The 27,840-nt window shown below is 24.6% G+C and overlaps 4 protein-coding genes across 10 annotated transcripts in view; 3 read left to right on the plus strand and 1 right to left on the minus strand.

Annotated features, from left to right (window-relative positions):
- The window catches only part of LOC122511205 (rhophilin-2), a 77,445-nt gene extending 70,264 nt beyond the window's left edge, over positions 1–7,181 (plus strand). For all 4 annotated transcript variants that reach the window (XM_043626320.1, XM_043626319.1, XM_043626321.1 and 1 more), the window contains 8 exons: positions 222–299; positions 854–1,237; positions 3,446–3,544; positions 3,779–4,049; positions 4,360–4,554; positions 4,686–4,915; positions 5,375–5,527; positions 5,683–7,181. In XM_043626320.1, coding sequence (XP_043482255.1) covers positions 222–299; positions 854–1,237; positions 3,446–3,544; positions 3,779–4,049; positions 4,360–4,554; positions 4,686–4,915; positions 5,375–5,527; positions 5,683–5,883 — 1,611 coding nt within the window. In that variant the 3' untranslated portion in view covers positions 5,884–7,181. The remainder of the gene's footprint in view (positions 1–221; positions 300–853; positions 1,238–3,445; positions 3,545–3,778; positions 4,050–4,359; positions 4,555–4,685; positions 4,916–5,374; positions 5,528–5,682) is intronic.
- Positions 7,182–9,129: 1,948 nt separating this feature from the next.
- On the plus strand, positions 9,130–22,266 carry LOC122511253 (clavesin-2). Of its 2 annotated transcripts, XM_043626388.1 has the most exons (5): positions 9,130–9,227; positions 19,142–19,537; positions 19,617–19,927; positions 21,295–21,388; positions 21,498–22,264. In XM_043626388.1, exons 2-5 carry the CDS (start codon positions 19,147–19,149, stop codon positions 21,647–21,649), a joined length of 948 nt encoding a protein of 315 aa, XP_043482323.1. In that variant the 5' UTR covers positions 9,130–9,227; positions 19,142–19,146; the 3' UTR covers positions 21,650–22,264. The 2 variants fall into 2 exon arrangements, with proteins under 2 accessions (XP_043482323.1, XP_043482324.1); XM_043626389.1 differs by lacking the exon at positions 9,130–9,227 and having other exon boundaries at positions 19,144–19,537; positions 21,498–22,266.
- LOC122511251 (diphthine--ammonia ligase) lies at positions 14,561–23,666 on the minus strand. Of its 2 annotated transcripts, none has more exons than XM_043626385.1 (2): positions 23,546–23,666; positions 14,561–16,822 (listed from the first exon to the last, which is right to left on the minus strand). In XM_043626385.1, the coding sequence occupies exon 2, from the start codon at positions 16,694–16,696 to the stop codon at positions 14,672–14,674; it is 2,025 nt and encodes a 674-aa protein (XP_043482320.1). In that variant the 5' UTR covers positions 16,697–16,822; positions 23,546–23,666; the 3' UTR covers positions 14,561–14,671. The 2 variants fall into 2 exon arrangements, with proteins under 2 accessions (XP_043482320.1, XP_043482321.1); XM_043626386.1 differs by lacking the exon at positions 23,546–23,666 and adding an exon at positions 22,461–22,636.
- Positions 23,667–23,668: 2 nt separating this feature from the next.
- Positions 23,669–27,525, plus strand: LOC122511254 (cobalamin trafficking protein CblD). 2 transcript variants are annotated; one of them, XM_043626390.1, is made up of 5 exons: positions 23,669–23,792; positions 23,938–24,079; positions 24,232–24,641; positions 24,724–24,940; positions 27,081–27,525. In XM_043626390.1, exons 1-5 carry the CDS (start codon positions 23,790–23,792, stop codon positions 27,146–27,148), a joined length of 840 nt encoding a protein of 279 aa, XP_043482325.1. In that variant the 5' UTR covers positions 23,669–23,789; the 3' UTR covers positions 27,149–27,525. The 2 variants fall into 2 exon arrangements, with proteins under 2 accessions (XP_043482325.1, XP_043482326.1); XM_043626391.1 differs by having other exon boundaries at positions 23,705–23,840.
- Positions 27,526–27,840: the final 315 nt, after the last annotated feature.

The raw sequence follows: 27,840 nt of genomic DNA on the forward strand, positions 1-27,840 counted from the left end.
TAAACATATTAAACAAGATAATATTGCGAATTGCGAACTGTGACAGTGGTAAGAAAGTATCGATTAAACGATACTTGGAAACCTGACTCTGACTTTAAACTTCACGTTAGTTACCCAAAATGATTTTTTTATTTATTTTTTTTTAAAATGTTTAAGTTTTAAATACTTGGTAGGTAGGAATTATTATTTTTATTTAATTAAAATTATTTTTCATGTTTCAGGATTTTATCTTGGAGCATTACAGTGAAGATGGAGGGAATTATGAAGAAGCCATTGCTGAACTCATGGAAACCAGACAAGTAAAATTATTTTTTAAATTACTTGAAGAAAATTTTGTCAATTTCTAAGAAATGTTATTCTTCTGTTGTTTATTGTATGCAATGTTTGTTATTTATTTTACGAGTCTAATGCTATTTATTATTAGAAATATTAATTGTTGTGTGTACTCGAGAATATATTTCTGGAGCAAATGTAGTAAATTAAAGTCTTGATAAGATATTATATCTTAATTATAACACACAATCAGTGCAGATTTGAAAAAATTCACGATAAAATCTACTACGTAATAATTTTTCGTCTGATATTAAAAGTATGTCATTTATAAATGTTCAAATACGTGTTTTTATTATCAAAATAAAGAAAATTGCTATGAACGATAAAATAAAATAAATATTAAAATGATTAAAATAAAAATAGTACCAAGTAAATTTCGAAATAAAAAATTCTTTCTAGAATAAAGAAATTTTTATTTTAAAAATAAAGTAATAAAAATAAAATAAGATTATTAATTTGTTTATTTAAGAATAATGGAATAAATAAGAAATTTATTTTTAATTTGATTTTTTGTTTTTAGGCGACGAGAACACCAACGAGGGACGCTGCGGGAATCGCATTACTTCTTCGATACTATAATCAATTGTACTTCATCGAAAGGCGTTTCTTTCCACCGGATAGAAGTTTGGGAATTTACTTCGAGTGGTTCGATTCATTGACAGGAGTGCCAAGTTGTCAGAGAACAGTTGCATTCGAAAAGGCGTCAGTTCTCTTCAATGCTGGAGCACTTTACACGCAATTAGGTGCTAAACAAGACAGACGAACATCTCGCGGTTTAGATCAGGCTGTTGATGCATTTTTGAGAGCAGCAGGAACATTTCGATACATTCATGAAAATTTCACAAATGCACCGAGCATGGACCTGGGACCAGATATGCTGGACATGCTGGTTCAATTAATGCTGGTACGATCATCGACGTTTACGATGACATATTTGTTCAAAAAATTATTTTTTCATAATTTTTATAACTTTTATAAAACTTCGAAGTTCGAACTCTGTAATTTAATTCTTGCATAGAATTTTATTGACATTTTTTAAAAGAATTGAAGTCTTTCGAAAATTTTTTTAAAATTGTAATCAGAATAATTGAATTCTTCCGCAGAATTTTTTTATTCATGAAAATAATTGAATTCCTTAAAAAGAATTTTTGAATTTATGAAAAAAATTCAATTCTTGCGACGAATTTTATTAAAATTTTTAAAATAATAGACTTATTTCGAAGAATTTTATTTAAATTGTATTGAGAATAATTAAATTTCTTAGCAGAAATTTTATATTATTTATGAAAATAATTGAATTCCTTAGAATAATTTTCTAATATTTATGGTTAAAAATTTTATTCCTGCGACGAATTTTATTAAAATTAAAAAAACAATAAAATTATTTCGAAGAAGTTAATTTTAATTAAAATATATGAAAATAATTAAATTTTTTCAAAGAATTTACCAAAAATAAATAATTGAATATTCTTGACGACAATTTTAATCAAATTTTTGAAAATAACTTACTTGTTTCGAAGAGAATTAAAATTCTTTAGAGAAATTCAGTTAAAATTATATTGGAAATAATTGAATTTTCATACAGAATTTTATAACAAATTTTTTAAATAATTGAATTGCTATGAGGAATTATATATTATTATTTATGAAAATAATTCAATTCTTAAATAGATTTTTTTTTTAATTTTGTAAAGAATCGAATTTTTTCGAAGAATTTTATTTGAATTTTATTGAGAATAATTGAATTCCTCCGCAGTATTTTTTTACTTATGAAAATAATTGAATTCTTGCAAAGAATTTTAATGCAATTTTTAAAAATAATTTCTTGTATAAATTCTTTAAAATAATTTAGTTAAAATTGTATTAAAAACAATTGAATTTTTATAAAGAATTGACTCAAAATTTTAAAAAATAATTGTATTCTTAAAAAAGAAATTTATTAAAATTTTTCAATGTAGACGAATTTTTTCGAAGAATTCTCTTGAATGTTTTGAAAATCATTAAAATCTTTCAAAAAGTTTAATTATTAACATTGTATTGAAAATAATTGAATCTTTCAAAAAATGTTAGTATTTATGAAAAAATTGTATTCCTATGGAAAAAATTTTTAAAAATTTTTGAAAATAATCAATTTTTTTGGAAGAATTAAACATTATATTATATCGAGAAATTGAAAAAAATTGTATTGAAAGTAACTGAATTCCTGCGAAGAATTTTAATATTTATAAAAATAATTGGATTCTTGAGAAGAATTTTATTAAAATTTTTAAATTACCTAATTGAAATCATTTGACGAATTTTATTAAAATTTTTGAAAATAATCCAATTCCTTCAAAATATTTTATTGAAATTGAATTGAAAAAACTTGAATTCCTGCAAAGAATTTTAAAATGCATATTATAAATAATTGAATTCTTCTAAAGAGATTTATCAAAATTATTTTAAATAATTGAATTCTTTCAAATTTTATTGGCATTTTCTTGAAAATAAGTAAATTCTTCAAAAAAATTTATTATTTATGAAAATACATAATTGTATTATTGTAAAAATTGCATACAAATTTTTTAAAATAATTGAATTCCTTCGAGAAATTTTATGTAAATTGTATTGTAAATAATTAAATTCCTGCGAAGAATTTTAATATTTATAAAAATAATTGGATTCTTGGGAATAATTCTATTAAAATTTTTGAAAGTAATTAAAATTATCTGCTGAATTTTATTGAAATTTTTAAAAATAATCCAATTGCTTCGAGAAATTTTAATAAAATTGAATTAAAAAGAATTGAAATAAAATATATAATCCTAAAAATAAAAAAATAAAAATCCTAAAAATAATTGGATTCTTCAGAAAAAATTTTAAAGTATCTAATTGAAATCATTTGACGAATTTTATTAAAATATTTGAAAATAATCCAATTTCTTCGGGAGTTTTTATTAAAACTGAATTGAAAAGAATTGAATTCCTGCGAAGAATTTTAAAATGCATAAAAATAATCGAATTCTTGACAAGAATTTTATATTTAAATTTTTGAAAATAGTTGAAATTATTTCACCAATTTTATAAAAAATTTTGAAAAATCAACATAAAATTGTTCATCATTTACTTTCAGGCTCAAGCGAGGGAGTGTCTTTTTGAAAAATTGGAACTTCAATCAAGAGATTCTCGAAATATTGACGTATCTTTAGATCTTGCTCAAGAAGCTGCTCAGGTGAGAAAAAATACAATTTTTAATAATCTGTATAAATTGCTATCAATAATACTTTTAAATATTGAATCAATTATTTAAATTAAATATCGAATAGATAACGAGTTTGAAGAAATATTATTTTAGTTTTTAAATATACAAATTATTTAAAAAATAAATTTAAATTATAAATAATTGAATATTGAATTATTTATTAATAAGAGTCTTAGTGTATTGAATATTCTTTTCTCATTGCAGGTATCTGCAGTTTATAACGATGTTCATGGACTAATAATTCGCGAGCCGGTTCGAGATTACGTCCCGGAATCATGGGTTTCATTAATTTTAGTGAAACGAGAACATCATTTGGCTTTGGCACACAAACATTGTGCTGTTGGTCTCTTAGATATTCCATTATCGGAATTTTGCACAGAAGCAAAATTAATTCTCGAGCGCATTCAGGAAAGCGATGGGAAGACCCAAATTGATGTAATCGTCCCTAAGGACGATAACGACAGAAAGGCTCTCGGTATGCATGATAATTTCTAATTATTAAGAAAATGAGATTTTAAAAATCTTTTTAAACTTTAATAGAAACAATAATTTTACGTTTTATTATTTTGATGACCGAGTGATAAAGTCATTATTATATTTATTTATTTTTAATTCTTCGTGTACACCCTTTTTGGGTTTTTACAAAGCTTAATCCAAATTAAGACCCAAAAACTAAAATCATTAGTATATATATTTTTATTTATGTTTATGTATTTTATTAGACAGAATTCTCGCTGGAGAATAATTTGGATTTATTACTGAATGGAAATTTTTTTAATTTAAAGGACGAGCACATTTGAGGGAAGCTTTGGTGTTGCATGAAGAGAGCCAGAGGTTACAGAGAATGTGTAGGGAGCTGAAGGGTAAGCCAACTTTGGGAAGGGTCTTGAAGAAGGGTCAAGATTGTACCCTTGAAATTTATAATCGCTCCGGAGATGAGGACGATTTTCGAGACTTGCTGGATCCTCCCCACATAATAGGTTCGTTGATCTACATTACACATATAAATATGTTTATATTTATGACAAAATAAATTTTATTCTATTCTATTCTATATTTTATAGAAGATTGAATTTTAAAAAAGAAGTTAATGTGAAATTTTAATTTTCAGCCTCGACGAAATTTCAATTGAGTCTCACACATCCAGACTTTGGTCAGCATGGTGTTGACGACCTTTTCAGATCCTTGGGTCCAGTGGCGATTTTTTCTGCAAAAAGACATTGGACAGCGCCGAGACTTATTCAACTTCAAAGGGGTCCAGGAGGCGAGGGATTTGGATTTAGTGTAAGAGGCGATGCTCCCGTTATCATTGCCGCCGTGGACCATAATTCGCTTGCTGACGTAAGTTTTCAGAATTACGTAATTAATTAATATATTATAAAAAATTAAATAATTAACTATTATATTTTATTTAGTTTTCTTCAAATAATTATTCGATTAAATTAACTTTGGTGAAGTTCACAACGTTTATAATCAACGCTGAGAGAAGAAAAAATAATTTTTCTTTTCAAATTCTGTCTTAAAAAAATTGTTTACAATTTTTCGTCATCAGCAACTTAAGAAAGAAAAATTTGCAAACGTAAAACATTATTCTTTCGACTTAATTCCTAAATATTCTCTTAACTGTAAAATATTGTTTTATGAGTGAGAAATGTTTGTTTTTCTCCAATCACCGATGATAAACGTTGTGAATTTCAACCACGTTTAAATCACTTATTTATTTGACAATATCTACTCTTTTCATATAAGAAAATTATTGTATAATTTTTAAAAAATATTGAAAATAAAATTTAATTTCAGTTGGGTGGAATGAAAGAAGGGGATTTCATCGTCAGTATTAGCGATAAAGATGTCAAGTGGGCCTCTCACGATCAAGTTGTACGACTCATTAAACAATGCGGAGATTCAATTAGTTTAAAACTCGTTACCCCCATGGACAGAAATTATTTAAAGGTTTGAAATAATATTTTATCTTTTTGATGAATTAATTTAATTCTTAATTATTCTTTATCAATTTATTGTATTTATTATATATAAATTAATTTAATGCTTTTAATCACTTTGATAGAAATAATAAATAATATTTGAATTATTTTAATTTATTAAAGAAACCGGCTAAAACAAGTCACCACGATAAGGGAAGTGTGTCAGCAAGTAGTTCTTCAGGCATATCCTCCGGACAGCCGAGTCCTGCAGGATCTGTAACAACAGGTCATGTAGCAAAAAGGCATCCTTGGAATCCATTCAAAAAGTCTAATGGTCAACGAGACAGTAGGGACCTAACATTTGATAATGTTATCCTTAGATGATTTATAAATCTGAAAATCATTTCCAAAGTGCTTTTGGCACTATAAATGTTTTGAAATTATTATTTTCCATTATTAATTCTTTAAAATAAATGGTGAAAAATTATTATTCCCATATTTTTTGAATGCGATATTCGAAAAAGGAGGTAATACTGGGAAAAAAATGAAAACAATTTGTTAATATTATTAAAAAAAACGGCGACTTGTTTAAATCGTTTGAAAATGACTTGGTCAATATGTAAATATAAAAGAAAAGTATAAAGAATTTGACACTGTCATCAAATTGTTGCCAAATTGTAAGTAAATTCGAGTGCGTGAATAAGAATATTGTACATCTATTCATTTTTGATACTGTATTATTTACTATTTTTTTTTCTTTTTTTCTTGTATTTTAGATTGTTTAGATGTACTAACTGGAAATCCTTTCGGATGATTGCCATATTAATTTCTTATATGCTCTACTTTTCTATAATTTAATTCTTCCGTCTCTATTTACTTGATGCCACAGATTAAATATCATTGCAAATCGAAAAAATATGTATCGAAATATTTGTCTTTTTGTTCTGGCTAATTTAATCATTTTTTTGTATTTAAAAGGAAAAATCTTTGAAAAACTTTGCAGCGCAATTAAAGTAGATATTGTTTCTTTTTTTCTTTTATACAAAAAGAAAGCGTTTGCGTATGTGTGCAATACTTTTTAAAATGTGTCGAATTAGAATATAATTTTAAGTGCCAATACTTGTGTAGAATGTCAATTTATTTCATATATACAAGTTTAAGTTTTAGTGTCCGCAAGATTTCGAAATAGGTTCAGAGTAATTTTGAAAGAAAAATTACAAAATGAAATTCATCAGTACGAACAATGTTTTAGAAATATGTAAATAAAGTCATATTGTTACAATCATAAAATGCGTTTATATAAAATAAAAAATGTGTAGTATTTTTTTAGAATTTTCATAATAATTATTTTTTATATCATCAGAGATTCGTTTGTCAACAGTGAAAAAATTAATCGCGCTTGTAAATATTTATTTTTAAAACCAATTTTTGTAATATTTAAGAAATTGTACTATTAAAATAGATACAATATACATATGTCAATTTTTTGAAAATTTCCAAATTGGTGATTGATTTTAGAAAGCGAATACAAGTAATTTATTTTGTACATTTTCCTTTGTATATTTCGGCATAAAGAAAACTTTGTATTTTTCAATTTTCGTTTATAAATAATATGTCTTATATTGTATATGTTTATAAGTTAATTGTTAAACATTGTATTGAATAAAAAAAGAAATACTAAATTTTTTGCTAAACTGTTTTCTTTAATTTCAAACAAAATTTTAATTTCATTTAAATTATTATAGACAAATAATTTTTTTTTACTAGAAGGATTTTTTTTCAGGAAAAATAATTATTTTTAAATAAGAACAATTTGATAATGCACTTGGATAATATTGTGCAATCAAGTTGAATTTCTTTTAACAGTGAAAGTTTCGCACTCTCAATACTTTTTTTTTTGTATCTGCTTCATTCACTTTCTTCTAGAGTGAATATTTTTGACAGTATTCGTTTTTTTTATATTTTTTTTACATTCAATTTTCCTTTTTGAGTAAAAAAATGTAAACATATTATTACTTTCATTTTGCTTGAACATTAGACCTCGTAATATAATGGCCTCGCCATTGTTGACTAATCATTCTCACATGTAGAAAAAAAAGATGAGAAATCTTCAGCCAATTATCTTATTCAATATATTATAAATAATTTCATTTTAAAAGATACATTTCTTTGTTCATAAGAATATATTTCATAATTCTTTTTTTGAAATTTCAATTTATCATATTATTTGAAATTATATTCTATTTAAAAGTAACTAGCAGGCAATTTATTTAATAGAAATTTTCAATAACATAATTTTAACAAAAATAATAATTTATTCAAAAAATAATGTTTAAAAACAAAAATCATAATTGAAGAGAATAATGAAGTCTATTAAAGTTTAAAAACGAAAAATGGATTTGAATGTGAATAAGATTATTTCAAGGTATTACAAATACGAATTAATTCTTTTGGTAAATACATGACACTTTTCTGAAACACCGAGACTGATATTATCCCAAGCTCATTATCATTAAAAGAGGAAATGGTTACTCATGAATTTTACACTTCTAAATTATGCAAATATTCTTAATCTCAATAGATAAAATTACTAAAAAAATTTTTTTAAATTAGTCAGACGCTTGAAGACAATTTGGTGATGTTTTATCATGATTATTCATTTATGATAGTAATAAAAATAATTAATAAAAATAAACAATAATAATAAAAAAAATATTAATCAAAATAGAAATAGTAATTTTAATAAATATAATAATTCATGTTTCATTTTAATAGTTGTAAATAAACTACAATTGAAATAAATTTTTTTTAAATTATTAAAAATGTATTTTAACAGATTTTATATATTTTAACAGGATTTAAATTTCCCTTTTTTAATTTTGTTCAATATTCAGAAAAGTAATGCAATTTTCCAAAAAAAATCGTTAATTTAATTAGTTGTTTCTATTGCATTAACTATTTTTCTTGAAATCTCAACTAATTATACCGATTGACTTTCTATATTTTGAAATGGATCAATTAAACTTTTACAATTTCTTAAGCGAAATGGAAAAGATGCAACACTACTTGAATTAACAAATAAAATTTTGTTTCCTCGAGTTTCATGGAAAGAAAGATTTAAAAAAATGTTTATAAAACCGATTCTCTTGATTAACGAAGCGATGGAGGATTCGATCCTTTGGAGAAAGCAAAGTAGAATGCCTCAAAAAGAAAGTGAATCCGCGAGGACTTAACGATCTTACAAACGGAAATTGTTCTTGTATATATATGTATTTAATTTCCTTGTAGAAATTTTATTAACATATAAAATTCAAATAATTATTCAAAAAAATTTACAAAATCGTAAGACTTCGTTTTTTTTGTATTACTCTAAATTTTTTTTCTCCTTTTGAATTTTTTTCCAGATTTTTTTTCTTCTCTTTTTTTCTGATGAATTCTTCTTTTCTGTATCGAAACAGATGCTGAAAGAGAATTTTTTATTTTTCTATTATCCTCTTTGATTTTTAAAGAAAATCTAACAAAACATTTGTAAACCTTGAAAGTTACGTTTTTATGTCATAATTAAAGACCAGAATTCCATAACTCTTATCGTATCGAAATCCCCTCTTTCTTTTGGCCGGATCATTCGAAAGTATTCGGGTTACTTCTTTGACTTTAACTAAGCGAAGCAGTCGCCAAAAGACTCTTGCCCGTCACTTTACTCTCGCCGGAGAAACCTGATATCACAGGTGTGTGAAGAATATTTCAATTTACAAAAGTGAAAAATTCAATCTCTTTAAAAATTACACTAAAATAAAAATTTTAATAAAATCCCAAATAATGATTAGATAAAACTTTTCATTTTTTTTTTCAAAATTTCTTAGTGAATAATTTTATTTTATTTAATATTCCTCCAAAAGAAAAGTGAGAGTGATTAATTATTTTTTTCAGTTTAGTGACTTATTTGAAAATTAAATTTTTGAAAAATTACAAACAAAAAAAGATTTTACTTGTGTTGTTACAAAATAAAAAGGCAATATTGGCAAAGACTCATAGGTAGACGATAAATTACTTCATAATCGGTGAATTGAATGAGAAACTGAAAATGGTACTCTGATGAAATAGGACACGAATATAATTATTTATCTATGAAAGAAAATTAAAACTGTACATAAAAATATTATTTTAAGTGGACATTTTTTAATACTCATAAATAATAATAATAATAATAATAATAATAATAATAATAATAATAATAACAATAATAATTTTTTTCACCTTTTACATATTTTACTAAAAATCGAAAAAAAGAATTTAGTAAATAATATTAATTTCTTTCAACTTTTATGTATTTTTCCAAAAATCTAAAAAAAGAATTTACTAAATAATAACAATTTCTTATAAAAATAATAATAATAATAATAATAATAATAATAATAATAATAATAATAATAATAATAATAATAATAATAATAATAATAATAATAATAGTAATAATAATATTTAATAAATAATTATAATAAATTATAAACAGTTTAATAACAACGAATATAATAATTTTACAAAATATGTCCTAATAATTAAAAAAAAGAAAATTCTCGTAATAAAATTAAAATTTCTTTCTTAAATTTATTGAACATTTTTGATTTTTTAAAGTTCTGCCTCAATTGAAAGCTCTTGTTTCATTTAAAATTCGTTTCACTTGAACTTAATATAGGTTTGTTACTTTCACTGAATGGCACTGTATATACTTCAAGTCTAAGGAACTTTCTTCTTCTTAAAGATATTGAAAGAAAGAGTCGATTGCTTTCGAGTTTTTCTCTAAAAAAAAATTGACTGTAGCAAAACTACTCATACAAAAAAAGCAATATTTTTACCAAAAATTTAATTGTCTTAAAATAGAAAATTATTTTTAAAAAAATAATTGAAGAAAATTAAAAAAAAATTAGAGAAAATAAAAAAATTGTAGAAAATAAAAAAAATTAAAGAAAATTAAAAAAAAAATAATGAATGATTTCACTAAAATTAAAATTCAATTAAAAGAATAAATTCTAACTATACACTAAAATTAAAAAAAGGAATAATATGTAATTAAAGAAAATTCTTATAAAATTCCTTAGAATATCCAAAGGAATTATTTCACAAGAGACGAATTATTGTGAAAGAAATAGGTACTTTAGGAAATCCCAGCGTGACTAAATAACCGTTTTTCGAATAAAATATGCCTATTTCGTAAAAATCTCTATTTCACATTCGACTAATGTTAAATTCAAGTGTTATGTTGTTATTAAATAGTTCATATAGTTGAGTTTATTTAAAAATAACAAAAACTAGAAAGTTGTGAATCAAATATACAGCGGAAGTGCAGATTTACTTCCTTATGTTTGTTGATTACTTTCATTTTCATATACGCACGCTCATGAATTTTTCACGAGTTATAGAGTGTTGCTCTAAAAATAATTACCAATAATATGATTATTGTCACTTTAACTCTAACCATGAGAAAACTATTTATTTCTGAACATTACTATTTCTGCTCTTTCTTCTTTTCTGTTTTAAATATTTTTTTAACTCGAATTCAATTTTTTTCATTTAATTTAATTTGTCTTCTTTTCTAGAGAAAAGAAAATAAAAATAGATTTTTATTTTCTCTTTTCATTTCTCTATTTATTTTTATTGTTCAAGTATTTAAGTTTTTTTCGTTTACTAAATAATTTCAAATTGTTAATATTTTCCAACGAAAAAATGATTATGAAAATAGTTTAATTTTTCAATATTTAAAAACGTAAAATCATAACTAAATTTTAAGTCTTTTAATTTTATTCTTCTCAGAAGAAAGTAATAAATATGAGTTGTTTTTTAAAGTTTGTACATAATTTTTAATTTACTATGAACACAGTGTAACGAATAAAAGAGGCATTTTAAATAGAAGCCTTGAAACATACATGGTCATCAGTATTCTGCATAAATTTTAATTCACTATTCAGAAAGAATATGAATACTTTGTCATCTTTTTCAAAATGTTTTATGTATCAAAGCAAATTAAAGTTTCCCAACGCCCCTTTCGAATTCAACAAGATTTTGAATATTGTTTGCAAAATAATATTAATAAACAGGGTTGCCACGCTTTTGCTCATTTCAAATTCCCTGACTTTTCCAGGTTTTCCAGGTTAAAAAACGGAATTTTTCCAGATTTTTAAAATTACATTTTTTGCCAACAAACATTTAATTTTGCTTTTCCCCGACAAAATTAAATTTCAGACAAAATTCTTACTTCTTGACTCTAAAGAATATTCTCAATCAGTTTAAAAATTATTACTCACAAAAATGTTCCATTGCTTCTTTTTTCAATAAATATTAAATCATTATTGGTATTTTTCCATAAGAATTAAGATTTTCAAAAAATTTCAAATTCAAACCTTTTTGAAATTAAACAATTTTCAAAAAATTGTTATAAAACATGAAGATATCGATCACTCCGAGTCTTCGACTTGGAGCAATCGATATCTTCATGTTTTATAATAAATAATAAAAGATGACCGACTGATAAAATCATTATTTTATATTTTATAAGAATATTGTTACTGTAACTTCATCAAAATTATTCTCATTTCAATTCAATTATTTTCTAAAATTTTTAACTAAAATTCTTCTTTAAATTAATTATTCATTCTTTTTTAATAATTTTTGAAAAATTTCTTTGAACATTTTCAAATCCTTTTGTTTACAATTCAATTTTACGAAATTTCATCGATTTTTTTTCTTCGAAATTCTTCAATTAAATATATATTAGAAAATAAAAACTTGAAATAGTTTCAAAAAAGTTCCATTAAACTTTAAAAAACAATTAAATCTACACAATTTTCAGTTAAAAATATGAAAAATTCAAACTTTCAAAGATTATAATTTAAAACCTTTTCAAAATTCAATTATTTCTAAAAATTCACGCTATAATACTTTCTCATTAAATTTGAATTAGTAAAAATGTTTACTATTTTGGAATAAGCGACTGACTTTTTGTTTTTGAATTTATCAACAAATTTTTAAATAATTAAAATTCTTTTGAAGAATTTTAATAAAACTTTTAAGAATAATATCCATTTTCGAGAAATTAGATTAAAATTGCATTAAAAATAATTGAATCTCTGTGAAAAAAATTTGATTGAATTGTGAAAAGTTTTTGAAAATAATTGAAATTTTGCCAAGAGAATTTTATTAAATTTTTTTGAAAATAATTGTCCAAAAAATTGAAAGAAAAAAATACTATAAATAGAAATTCACAAATTTTTTTTAAAATTTTGATTTATAAACATAAAACATGAAAATATAATAGCTTTTTTGTCGATATTTTACATTAGAAAGTTTTATTTACATAATAAAATGTAATTGTTAATAATACTTAAATGAGAACTTTCATAAGAATTTGTTTTTTAATAACAGGCTCATAATTTTGAGAAGTTAAATTGACACCTTCTTTCTCCTTATTATTTTTTAAAAAACTATCAATAACTTTTTATCAGCCATCTAATTTTTAAAAATGAAACGTAAATATTTTTTAGTAATTTACTAATAACAACTATCAAAATGAAAAAAATGGATTGTTTTTAGTCATATAAATTTTTTAAATTTTAGAATCCACATAGCCATAATTTTGTACAATAATAAATTTTGAGCAATTTAATTCCAATAAAAAAAATTATAATTTTTCTTCTAGATAGATCTTAAATCTTTATAAATGATTTTTTTATTATTGAACAACCGACTTAAAACACTGTATTATTGAAATTACAATTAATATTTTTAAATTTGACATAAAGTTTGTAAACATAATATAATAAATAATCACGTTAAATAAATATTATTTTGGATTTTTAATCAAACAATTTATATAACCAAAAGAATTAAGTTTTCATTCTTAATTGATTTTTTCTATACTTGATGAAACTTTTATAAAGTCAAAAAAGGTATTACTATTAAATTATATAGTGAAAAATGAAAAATTTAGTTTTTAATTTTTTTAAGAAGCTTAAAGAATAATAAAATTAGATACGAAAAATTCGAAACGTTAAAAAGTTGTAATTTAATAAACATCCACTATTAGTAATTATTATAATATATTATAATCACGCGTCCAATAATAAATTTAATTCACTTGGCGGGTTTTTTTAAAAACTACGAAATTCACCAAAAAAACTAAAATTCTTGAATTCTGTAAATTTTTTTTACCTTTTTTGGAAAAAAGTATCATTTAGTAGCTTTTTGACAAAATAAGTAGCAAAAAGTAGGCTTGACTAAAAAAAGTGTCAAAAAAGTGGAAAAGTGTGTCACTTCGAAGCCTGGAATTATAATAAAATTTTTAAGAATAATTACATTTTTCGAGAAATTCCATTAAAATTGTATTAAAAATAATTGAAATTTTGCGATGATTTTTATTATTTATGAAAATAATTGAAAACCTATATATGAAAAATAATTGAATTCCTGGTAAAAAATATTATTCTTCATAAAAATAATTGAATTGAGCTCCCGCGGGCAATAACTCGATCTGCGCTCGGACGCAAGCGCTAGTACCAGTCGGGGAGCAGTGAGCGCCTCTGCGCCACTCACTGCCACCCGACTGGTATTAGAGAGTGCGTCCGAGCGCAGATCGAGTTATTGCCCGCGGGAGCTCAATTATTGCGAAGAAATTTAAAAAAAAAAATTTGTAAATAATAGAATTCCTGTGAAATTTTTAGTATTTAATTCATTCATTGAAAATTGAAATTTTCTAAAATTTCAAATTAAAACCTTTTGAAGTTCACCTATTTATGAAAATTGCAAACGCAACTCTTTTAAAATTGAATTAATTTTGAAATATTTAAGTAAAATTAGATTTCAAGAATAAGCACAATAACTTTAGAAAAGAATAATTTTCCAGGATTCCGATCAAAATTCCCTGACATTTCCAGGTTTTCAGGTTGCGTGGCAACCCTGATAAATTAATATTATAATTAATATAAAATAATTAGAATTAATATTACTTTAGTTTAGTAAAATTATATTATCATCTCGATTGTAATAATAGTAATAACAACAACAGATATAAATATTAATATATAATAGTAATAATGAATTATTATTATTACTATATATTATTAATGGTATTATTTCTGTAAAATATTTCATGGTACAAATCCGATTTTTTATTTGAATGTTATTCGTGTCGAATACCACACACGGAAAGATAAGTGTCGGCATTATGCAAATATAATGCAGGAACACTGGTTATAACTAAATTTTGATTTGAAAAAGGCACTAAAAGATTTTTGATATACTCTGAAGAGAAGCGACTTGCTTTGTAAAAAATTCGTAGAGTACACGCAGGATTTTCGGTTACTGATCCCTTCTTCAAATTAGTGAGAAGATATTCAAGACACTGTGCTAATTCTTCTTGTGTAAAATTCGTTGGCGAGTCTGTCAAAGATGGTAAATCAAAAGACAAATATCCGACAATAGCAGAAATATTATCATAATTCCATCTTCTTCTCAGTAAAATTTTAATGTTGCCCATATTTTTTCTAGTCTCCTCATATTCAAATCGACTGTTATCTCTGTGAGCCCAAACACTCCATTCGATTCTTGCATTCCGAGGGAGATTCGGCAGAATAATATAATCGTCAATTGTATTCTTGGTTAATTTCTCCCATTCGTTTCTCGCCTCTGTTATGTAATTGAAATCTGTTAGAAAACAAATTCCCTGGACAATGTCTCTTAATTGTGTTTTATTATCAACAGACTTTAGAAGTCGTTCGATGTGTCTCAAAGTTAGACGACATTCTTGTCTTATATTTGAACTCAACATGGCCATACTGCCGGGAATTAGGGGAATTTGACCAGCGACCAGGAAAATATCTCCTATGCGAACAACCTGCGAGTAGGGACCCACATTCGCAGGTGCCCAGTGACTTATACTCTGAACATGTAGGGTATGCTTCTGATGAACCGAACCGTCCTTTGTACTACTTCCGTCCTTATAGGCCGTTGCTTCGAGTGCAACGTGAACTTTCAAAGAGCATTCCACACAGACTCGAACCGGAGGATTGAGTTGAGCAAATCTCGAGATATAAATTTCGTTTATCAACGAATAGTTCGCCATGTCTTTAACGAAAAGAGTAACTGACACAATGTCCGAAAATTGTAGACTTTTGCTGATTAGAAGATCTTGGAGTTTATTTAAAGTATCCTCCATGGCTTCTGCTGGATCTGAGTTCTCACTGGTCAAACCTCCGAACCAAAGCCAACCACTTTCGTTCTCATTCACACTCGGATTGTCAAAATATTCCCGAGGACAAACCTCGACTGCCGTAGCAGATTTCTCCTCATCCGGAGACAAGTTACCCTCATCCTCCTTCAAACACAATATTTCTGAAACGTAATCAAGCGGATTTTTAATAATAATATTCTGTAATCTCTCCTTCAGGGATAAATTCTCCATTCCTTTGTCTTTCACCAACAATTGCACTTTCTTGAAATTGAGATACCCAACAGGCGCAATATCACTGTTAGAATGGACAATACTCTCATACTCGTTTATCACGATACTCTTAACAAACAACGGACAATCAAGCGTAAACGTTTCATATTCACCCCCCTCGCCACAAACATTCAATCCAAACTTCTCCTTCATCTTCAACAAATGTGGCTGCATTTCCATCAACGATTTCCCCAAGTGCTTCAAATCCAAACCCAAACATGCCACTTTGATCAAAATCGCATTAACCGAGCACTGTATCATTTCATTAAGTAATTCCTCCTGATCTCTCTGCCACAGGTACGAGAGGGAAACGAGTCCCAATCGTTTACAAACATTCTCCACTCGTAATCGTTGATAATCACTAGCGATCGCTCCACTTGACACCGCTTCTATATTCTCACTATCCTTAACTTTCTTCAACAGCCTATAGAGATCCTCGACTTCATCATCGTCAGTTGGTACATAATTTTTGTCCTGCATCTTCGATCTTCCGAATGTGGGTTCTCTGTAGAGGGGTAAGCCAATGGCGTCGGCAATAAATTCTATTCCCTGATGACCAACAGTCTGGAACATGAATGAATCGAGATCGTCCTTTCCAACGGGATGTAAATTAGCCAGGGCAATTATATCGTGTCCGGCAGCTACGCACTGCATCATGCTGAAACAGGAATCCTTTCCTCCACTTATAAGAGCTACGACCCTCATATTGTTGAGAAAGTAATTTGACTTTTAGATTGATAAAAGTTAGGTCTACTTAATTTGGTAATTTAGAATCTTCACTCAACTGGTGTTTTTGAACCAGAAACTACGGCAGACCATGCGTTGTCCTATCTGAAAACAGTTCGAGAAACTTTAGTATTGTACTTGATTATTTCGACGCTTGGGGGCAAAATTATTTCAAAATACGGACTTTACGGAACAAAAATGAAAAATTACGGACCAATTATTACTGACAAAAATATAACCAGTCCGAGTCAAATAAGAGAACATTTTACTTAAAACTATAAAATTAAAATTTTTCATGTTTTATAGATAATAATTCTTCCTTAAATCGATTATTTTTTTAAATTTTCGAAAACGTTCTTTGCCAATTTTCAAATCCATTTGTTTACAATATTCAATTTTACGAAATTTCAAAAATTGGTAAATTCTTCAATTAAACTTTTTCAAAAAATTAATTTCAAAATTCAAATATTTCTAAAAATTCACGCTATATATTGTTTTTAATATATGTGACAGAGACAGTTAAAAGAGACCTATGCGGTTCGAAAAAATCAATTTTTTATTTTAATTGATTTTTTCGAACCGTAGGTCTCTTTTAACAGTCCCTGTCACAAATACAAAAATAAATAATTTATTGAATAATTGAATGTTCCTTAAAATTAAATTTTCATAAAGAAATTTATCAACAAATTTTTAAATAATTGAATTTTTTCGATAAAATATAATAAAATTTTTAAAAATAATTACATTTCTCAAGAAATTTGATTAAAATAGTATTAAAAATAATTAAAATTTTGCGATTAGTTTTTTTAGTTATGAAAATAATTGAATTTTTGCAACGATTTTTATTAAAATTTTTAAAAATAATTGCATTCTTGTGAAAATTTTTTTATTTCTCAAAATAATTGAAATTTAATAAGTTTTTGAAATTTCTAAAATTTCCAATAAATTAGAATTTTAATAACATTTTTATGATTAATTACATTTTTGGAGGAATTTGATTAAAACTGCATTAAAAATAATTGAAATTCTTCTATCAGTTTCTTTATTTATGAAAATAATTGAATTCCTGAAAAGAATTTTATTATTTATGAAACGAATTGAATTATTGCCAAGAAAGATTATAAAAAACTTGTAAATAATTGAATTCTTGTGAAATTTTTATTAATTATGAAAGTAATTGAATTATTGCAAAAAAATTTATAAAAAATTTGTAAATGATTAAATTCTTTTGGAAAATTTTATTAAAATAGTAGGTAGATATTAAAAAACATTCAATTGAAAAAATTTTGGAAAATAATTAATATTCGGAGAAGAATTTTATTTGCTTATAAAGATAATTGAAATTTGGACGAGAATTCTTATAAATTACTTTTAAAAATAATTGAATTTCTGCAATAATTTGTAATCTCTCCAAAATCTAATTTCTTTTTTTAGTGTTTTTAACTGAAATTCTTTTATAAATCCCTTATTTTTAATAATATTTAAAAAGTTCTTTAGGAATTTTCCATTTCATTTGTTTATAATTTAATTTTACAAAATTTCAAATATTTGGAAATTCTTCAATTAAATATATATATATAATATCAGAAAATAAAAACTTCAAATAATTTTAAAAAAAGTCCGCAATTAATAGAAAATTATACGAGAATTCAATTATTTAAATACAAAATTAAATAATTCATTGAATGAATGAATGTTTCTTAAAATTTAATTCTCATAAACAAATTTATCAATTTAAATTTTAAATAACTAAATTATTTTGACGAATTTTAATAAATTCCTAAAAAGAATTTGGTTATTGTTGAAAATAATTGAATCCCCATAAGAATTTTATTATATTTATAGATTATTGAAATTTTTACGAAAATTTTAAAAAAATTTTGCAGATAATTTTACTATTTATAAAAATAATTGAATCCCTATAAAAAATGGTATTATTTATGAAAATAATTGAATTCCTGTGAAATTTTTATTATTTTATGAAAATACTTAAATAATTTAATTTCGGAGAAAATTTTTATTATTTATAAAGAATATTGAAGTTTTGACGAGAATTTTTTTTCAAATTTTGAAATTTTGCGAAGAATTTTATTACCTCTGAAAATAATTGATTTTCTGCAATCATTTTCATTTATGTAATTTCTTTTCGTTTTTTTTCAATCAAATTACGGACCTTTTTTTTAAAAAAAACTGACTTTTACGGATCTTTACGGAATTTATGGACTTAGTTCGAGCCCTGGATCAGGGAAAAGTCAGGAAATTTTATTAAAAGTACTGAAAAAAAATTAATTTTGTAAAAATTAATTAATTATTAATTAATTTTGTAGACTTTTTCGTTTGTCTTATAAACTTATAAACAAATTAACACGATTTTTAATAAAAAAAATTCCATTTATTCATAGCTAAAAATAAAAACTTTTTCAGAAAAAATGGGTATGGGAACAGAAGAGAATTTGGACTACAAATGTGGCCTGAGCACCGATTCGCAAGTGATTGCACGAATGGAATTAAGAGAAGACATAAACACGCGTGAGCAAGCTCTAGAAAAATTTCGAGAATGGATTCAAAAACACCCGGCAATTAAAAGTTGTCGCACCGATGCCGTTTTTCTACTCAGGTTTCTAAGGACAAAAAAATTCAGCCTCCCATTAGCCGAGGAAATGCTAGAACGTTATCTCACAATGCGACAACTTTATCCTGATTGGTTTCAAAATTTAGACATTAATGATCCCGATATTGAAGCTATAATCGATAGTGGATATCTGGTTCCACTTTTGGAAAGGGACGAGCATGGACGAAAAGTCATTCTCTCGTGTGCTGGTACGTATATTTCAAATTCAAAAAATCATATTTAAATTGAAAAATAGTTTTCCAGGAAGAAAATTTTTCAAATTTTCAGGACGCTTCGATCCTTATAAATACACATCGGCTCAAATGGCCAGAACACACAGCATTGTGGTCGAAGCTCTCATGGACGAGGAGGAAAATCAAGTTAAAGGATACACCCACTTGAATGATGAATCTGGCCTCACTATGGGTCATATTAGTGCCTGGTCATTAACAGACATTCGAAATATGTTGAGATGTATTCAAAATACAACTCCTATGCGACACAAGGAGACGCATTTAATGAACATTCCCACTTGCGCAACGAAAGTCGTCGAATTTGCCGTCTCTCTCCTCAATGAAAAACTCAAAAGTCGCATACACGTAAGTCTACTAACAAACAAAAGAGTTTTTCAAAATTTAATTAATAATACAGTTCTTTTAAAAAAATTTAAACATAATACAGGGTGGACACTTTTCTCATAAAAAAAATCCACGGTCATTTCCTGGTCATAAAGAATAACTCTGAAAATCAATTATTCCATGAAAGATTGAAAGAATTCCCTGATTTTTAGACAAAACAAAAAAATAATTGAAACTCCAAAATATGTTTATTGTAATACATTTTTTTGAATATCTTTAATAGACCTTTTCATTTCAATTCGGAAGTCGCGAATGCGTCTGCGGAGCAACCATGACAGTTCACCAATTTTAAAAGTTTCGGCCCTGTTCTATTAACATGTGTTAAAACTTTACTTTTGCTCATGTTTTTTTAGAGAAAAGAAAAAGTGTCCGGTGCAAAATTGGTATCGAATTTAAACATAAAAACACGCAGTTAAATTTGCAATTAAAAATATCACTGCAAGTGCAGAAAACAGTCAACTAAAAGAAGAAAAAAGAGTTGGTTCCAGAGTGAGGTTATGTTTACATATTGATATATTGTTATTCGCTGATGAAATGTGAAAAACACAATAGTTACCTCTTTCAATTTTATTTATTGTTTTTATTAACGTTGCATGTAGAAATGCAAAAAAAAACTAAAATAAATTATTGATATTTAAAAAATAACTTATTGATAAAATAATTAGTATATGCTCCGTCCTTAATTTTTTCATTAAATTTATTCCAGTATTTGTTATAATTATTATACTCCATTTTTATGCAACATATAATAATTTAGAACACTTTTTATAATTTTTTTCATGTCTGAATAATGCAATAGCTGTAAACAGGGCCGAAACTTGAAACGGAATTTCAATTCCATATAACGCATGCGCAAAGAAAATAATTGAAATGAAAAGGTCTATTGAATTTAGATATTTTACTAAAATTGTATTGAAAATAAAATTTTTTTAAAATAATTGAATCTTTTTAAGAAATTTAATTGAAATTACTTGAAATTCTGCAAAGAAAATTATCAACATCTTTTAGAATAATTGAATAAATTATGAAATTTTACTTATATTTTGAATTTAATGTTTTGAAAATAATTGAATTCTCCCAAAGAATTTAAATTACCTAATTGAAATTCTGCAAGTAAATTTATCAAACATTTTAAGAATAATTGAATTCTTTCGAGAAATTTTATTGAAAATAATTTAATTTATGCGAAAAATTTAACTTTTAAGAATAATTGAAATTTTGACAAGAAATTAAAAATAAAATTAAGAGCAATTGAATTCTTTCCAGAAATTTTATTTAAAATAAATAATAAAATAAATTAGGTAATTAAATATGCCAATTTTTTACAGATTCATAAAAATCTAGACGATCTCCAAAAGGCTGTTAATCCACAAATTTTGCCAAAAGAATATGGAGGAAAAATTCCTCTTTCTGAAATGATCGGTAAGATATGATAATTTTGAGATTTTAATTTTTATTTGAGGCTCCATATATTATAAAATTGCACTAATTTGGAAACTATTTTAATTTTATGAATTTTCTCCACTCTTAGATTCATTCAAGAAGGTCTTACGAGCAAAATGTCAAGAGCTAAAGGCCCTTGATGACATGTACATCGAATTGGCACCAAAAGAAAATTGTTCTGCACCAAGTGAAGGTTTGGGAGGTATTCCGGGCTCATTTCGTAAATTAGAAGTAGATTAAATTCATCAATCTGTTAGAATTATAATTTAGTTTACCAAGTTAGCATTTAGTTTACCGATCAATGAAAATTGATTGCGTCGCTAGATTTAATTTTACAATAATTGAATTTTTAATTTGATTTGAAAATATTCTCTTAATTACATTTAGACAAGAACTTTGCCTAGAGAAATCGAAAATCGAAAGCACTTCATTTTCTATAGAAAAGAATCGGATATAAAAATTAAAAACTTGAGGCCTTTTTTTATAGATACATAAATATATATATATTTTTTAGACCCTCAAATAATTTTTGGAAATGATATATTTTTTATAAGTGTGATAATGTGAAAATAGTTTAAGATTTACTGTATGTACTTATTTACCAATAATCAGAAATGATTCTGCTGGTGGTATAAGTTACCAATAGCATTAAGTCCTTAAAAGTGCTTTATACAATAAATTGTATAAAGCACTGCATTGATATAATCCGATTTTAATAATCGACAATAGAATTATTAATTTACTCTGTACATATAATTCTCGATTTTCAGTTAACGAAAATTGAAAAGTTCACTTTTTCAAGATTTCAATTTCAATATTTTCCATATAAATTATAATAAGACTTAAGTAAGATTATATACTACATAATTTTGACGATTAGTTTTAAAAAGTTATTTTCTTTTACATAATTTTTATGACGAATAATAAATTTACAATTATAAGAAAAAATAAATTTAGTTTAATATTACGGGTCATTTTATTGAAACAATAATAATAAAATTACATAACAAATTTAATAAAAATTCTTTCAAAAACTATTTATTATATTTACCTTCCAAAATTCTCTTATATCCAAATAGATTTTTAAAAACAGTATTTCTTGCTTGCTTTTCAAAACATGAATGACGAATTGTAATTATGAAAGGAAACTTCTATTTATGACGTTTATTTAGTTTTATAATTTAAGATTTTTATGTTAACATATTACTTCTCTTTTGAACAATCTGTTGTTCCTTATCAAGGGGTCATTCACAAAGCATGTGATACTTCGGGGGGAGAGAGGGTACCAGCAAAATATCACGCTACAAAAAAATCATCACGATAAGAGAAGAAAATAATAGCGAGAGAAGGGGGTTATTATAAAATTTTAAAACATATACGATTTCCAAGGACTTACAGGATTATTCTAAACTGATTTCTAGAGTCGAATTTTTGCAAAGTCTATATAAATGATTAAATCGATTAAATTAAACGAATTAAAAAATATAGTGAAATTATAATTTTCTAATTTTTAGGTTATGTTTGAATATGCTAAAGAAAACCGCAAATAAAATATGTATATTTCAATATTTACTATAAACGAATTCGTTCACTAAACGATAATTATTACGCAATGGTATTAATTTACAGTAAAAAAAATTACATTTACAGAATTTAAACTCTAAAACTACTCTTTTAGAATTTAAGTAATTTGAACAAAATTTTAACACGTTAATTCAAGCAGTTTTCAGAACTTGATAATGATTTTTCATAATTAAATTCGTATCGTATAATAAAACCGTTTTTAACCATGAATTTTGGAGTAATTCAAATAGAATGCTTTTTTTAGAACCAAAAACGTCAAGTTGCGGTGTAATTAGAGGTTATGTTACAAAGAACACATGTAATTATTTCCCTCTTTAGAATAAAAATACTCCTCTGACAATAATTAATGGAAAAAATATTTTGAACCAGTCTGGATTTGCTAATATTTCTAGTCGTAAGACTTATGAATATAATTTTACATATGTAGAAAAAAATATGAGAGAAAAAAGTATATTTAAATTCCCCCGACGGCAAATTAACATATTGTGTCACACACACACATGTATTTACACAATAAATCATTGTTATAATTTCCAATTTTCATTTACTCACGTATTATTAAAATTTCCGCATCAACAATAAACATTGTTTTTATTAACAACAAGCAACAACAACTACAATTATGGACAAGTGCACTCTGCACTGCAAGCAAGTGTCAAAAAGTATCGAAGGAAAATTTCAATATAAATCGAATGTCTCTTATCGAATCTCAGTCGATAAAATTATTATTTACGTCAGTCAGAAAGTTAAAACATATAAATCTAAATCTATATCTAGCATGTAAAGTGGAAGTTTGATGGTAATAAACAGTGATTATCTGCGTTTAGTAAATAAATAATTAGGACAAGTATTAAAAATATAAATTTAACAATTATATATTTTTTTATGGTGAAAAGAGATTAACATAACCTAACTTTGTAGTGACTTATGATTTATTTTTCTAGATGCTTTGTATTCGTAATTTTGGGAAAAATTGCATCTCACGGCCTGTCAGATTGATTTTGAAGGCTAGTTATTCGCGACGCAGTAACGAAAATACAAGTACTTTTGAAATAATAAAATCTAATAATGGAGAATCTGTTGACGGTATGTATTTGCGAATAAATTCATTATTTTGAGAGTTTACGTCACTTATTTTTTGTTATGATTAAAACTACTAAATTTATTTTACAATTTTGCAAATTGACAATTTACAAATTTTTTTTATTAAATTATCATTTTTTTTTATTATTTGTCAGATTTCGATAACACTGTTTTCGGGGCGAATCCAAACTGGGAATTGCTCGCACCTCGGGGATTTAGGTTTTATTTACCGGGAAGTATTGGCCCTGGTTGGCTAGATGCTTCAACCATAGCACAAGTAGAAACACATTCGGAAATTTTGCCCGCTGATGATGCATTTTTGAATGAAATGGCATCGAATAGTAAAAGAAATGCAAGACGACGAAGAAAAAAGAGTGATCATCCTATTTTACATTTTGTCGCCCAACAATGTCCTATACTTTTGAGAAAAGAAATATCAGAATTGTTTCCAGGATGTCCGGAAGTGCATTCGCCGCAACTCACCATAATAAGTCTTAGTCAAAAGATGCATGAAAAAACAGCGAGATGGAGTAAGGAAGAGGAAACTGAGAAGGTTGCCAAATATGTGAGTACCATTCGACTGTTTTCAATAACAAGCTCACTGAACCTTGAACTTTGCTTTAATAATTATAAATTCATGCCAACAGTTTGTACTGGCAGCATCTGATATTTGTTTGAAACTCAAAATGATAGGATATTGGTCGGATTTCATTAATCCATTCAGTGGACAACCGTATAATAATATTCTGAAAATTAGCCCCTTTTACAAATCAAATCCACGTAAACGATGTTTGGATTTTAAAATTGATCAAAAAGATAATTGTAAATTAATTTCTTATGATAAAAAAGCCAACAACTTTATCGGTAAGTTTTGTGTTTATATTTTATATCTTATAAATTATAAAAATAGAATAGAGTGCAATTTTTTTAATAGAATCAATCCACTATATTTGGACGAAGCTGCTTGAATTCAATTTTGACATTGTATCTATTTCTAGTAATTGAAATGAAAACAAATCAGTTTAAATAGTAAATATTTTTTTAACACTTGAAAATTCGTTTCAAATATAATGAATTGAACTATTTTTTTATTCTTATGCTCAAAAAATTTTGAACATTCAAATAAACGATATTTTTTCGATATCAATTTTTTTTATAAATTACTCACTAAAATAAGTGAACGCAAATGGGAAATTTTTAAACTTCATAAACTCTTTAAAAAATTCACTTATTAAGTACATAATTAATTATTGTTTCTTTTCAAAAAATTTTCGCAAGAAATCGTTTATTTTCATAAATAATAACATTCTTCGTAAGAATTCAATTATTTTTGTAAATTGAAAAATTATCTGCAAAAATTCAATTATTTTCAATACAATTCTAATAACATTTTTCGAAACAATTCAATTATTTTCTGAAATTTTAATAGATTCTTGGAAACAATTCAATTATTTTTAAATAAATAGTAAAATTCTTCGCGAGAATTAAATTATTTTTATAAATAATAAAATTTTTCTCAATAATATAATTATTTTCAACACAATTTTAATAGAATTTTTCAATGAAATTTTTAACTATAATTATTAACAGACACAATTATTTTAAAAAGTTAAAAAAAATTTTTTGTTAAATTCAATTATTTTCATAATTTTCAATTAAAATTATTAAGGAAACTCAATTATTTTTTAAAAATTCAAAGAAATTGTTCAAAAGAATTTAAGTAGGATTTTCAAAAATTTTAGTAAAATTCTTCGCAAGAATTCAATTATTTTCATATGAAATAATAAAATTTTGCTCAGTAATTCAATTATTTTCAACACAATTTTAATAAAATTCAATAATCAAATTTTTAATTATAATTATTGAGACACAATTATTTTAAAAAGTTAAAAAAAATTCTTTGTTTAGTTCAGTTATATTAAAAATTTCCAATTTGAATTATTAATAAGAATACATTATTTTAAAAAAATTAAAGAAATTCTTCAAAAGAATTTAAATATTTACAAAAACTAATAAAATTGTTTAAAATAATTTAATTTTTTATTAATAATTTTAATAAAATTTAAAAGTAAATTTATTAATTACAATTATTAACAAAATCGATTATAATAAATTAAAGAAATTTTGTGAAAGCATCCAATTATTTAACAAACTTGTTATACAATTTTCAGAAAAATTCAATTATTTTCTAAAAATTTTAATAAAGTTCAAGAATCTAGTGTTTAATTTTATAATTATTAGCGAACACGATTATTTTTAAAAGTAAAAAAAATTTTGTGTTTAATTTAATTATTTTCAAAAATTTTAATTTAAAATTATTAAAGATCCAGAGAAATTCTTCAAAACATTTTAATTAGGATTTTCAAAAATTCTTCGCAAGAATTCAATTATTTTCATAAATAATAAAATTCTTCGTAGGAATTTAATTATTATTTTCAGTAGAATTTTAATAAAATTCAATTCAATAATCAAATTTTTAATTATAATTATTAACAGACACGATTATTCTAAAAAGTTGAAAATAAATTCTTTATTTAATTCAATTACTTTCAAAATTTTCAATTAAAATTATTAAAGAAGCTCCATTATTTTTTAAAAATTAAAAGAAATTCTTCAAAAGAATTTAATTAGTATATTTTCAAAAATTTTAATAAAATTCTTTACAAGAATTCAGTTATTTTCATAAATAACAAAATTTTTCTCAGCAATTCATTTATTTGCAAATATTTTGATAACATTCTTTGTAAAAATTCAATGATTTTCAATATATTAATTAAAAAATTTTAAATATTTAAAAAGAAAAATGATTGAAAAAATTAGGAAACAAAAAAGCAATTAACAACTGACATCAAACTGCGAACGATTATTAAAAAGATTTGAAAAAGAAATAAATAAATTTCATTTATTTGAACGTTCAGAACTTCAGTGACACTTATTTTTTTATGAATCAATAATACATTTCTAAAAAATATGCAGTAAAAAATTAATAAATTTGTTTATTTAGGTAACCTGTACACAACAGCGCCCTCATCATTTCTAAAAGATATAATATATGAAAAAAATGTTGAATAATTTTTAGCATGCCCGAAAATAAATACTTTGTTAATAGTTTCAATGTTTAATATTATAAAATAAATTAAAATTTGGTCCAAGATCAATGAACATATGTACGTGACTGAAAATTGAAACTTGTATAAATGTATTCATTTTAGTGAAGATAATCTGACAACAAAATAATTAAATAGTTAAAACGTTATTAAATTAAATAATTGAGAAAGATGATTATTGTGATTTAGTTGTTTTCCAATAATCAATAAAGTTCAATTATTAAATTTAATTAAATTCAACTGTAAGATAAAATAAAACTTACGCTTCAAAATACACTATTTTTGTGTAAAATATTTATTTATTATAATTTATCGTTTAATAAATAAATCGATATCAAATAACACCAATTTTTTACTCGATAATTTTTACCAAACTCTTTAGTAAATTCGAAAATAAATTTGAAAATGAATTTGAAAATTTAATATTTGTTTGTTAATTTTGTTATTGTATGCAAAGTTTGATTAAATTTAAATTTACGTGACCTTTATGTTTCACAAAAGATGTAATCCACACTTTGCTAATTAAGTTGACAATAATTTTCTCTCTTCTTTTTTATTTACCACACTTTTAATTAAGTTACGATGTTTGAAATTTTTTGTAATTACATTTTATTTTCGTTATATATAGTGAACGCCTTTAAAAGTAAACTTCACGTA

The sequence above is a fragment of the Leptopilina heterotoma genome, unplaced genomic scaffold (genome assembly GCF_015476425.1).
Source record: "Leptopilina heterotoma isolate Lh14 unplaced genomic scaffold, ASM1547642v1 Lhet_81, whole genome shotgun sequence".
In the NCBI taxonomy this organism is placed as follows: Eukaryota; Metazoa; Arthropoda; class Insecta; order Hymenoptera; family Figitidae; genus Leptopilina; species Leptopilina heterotoma.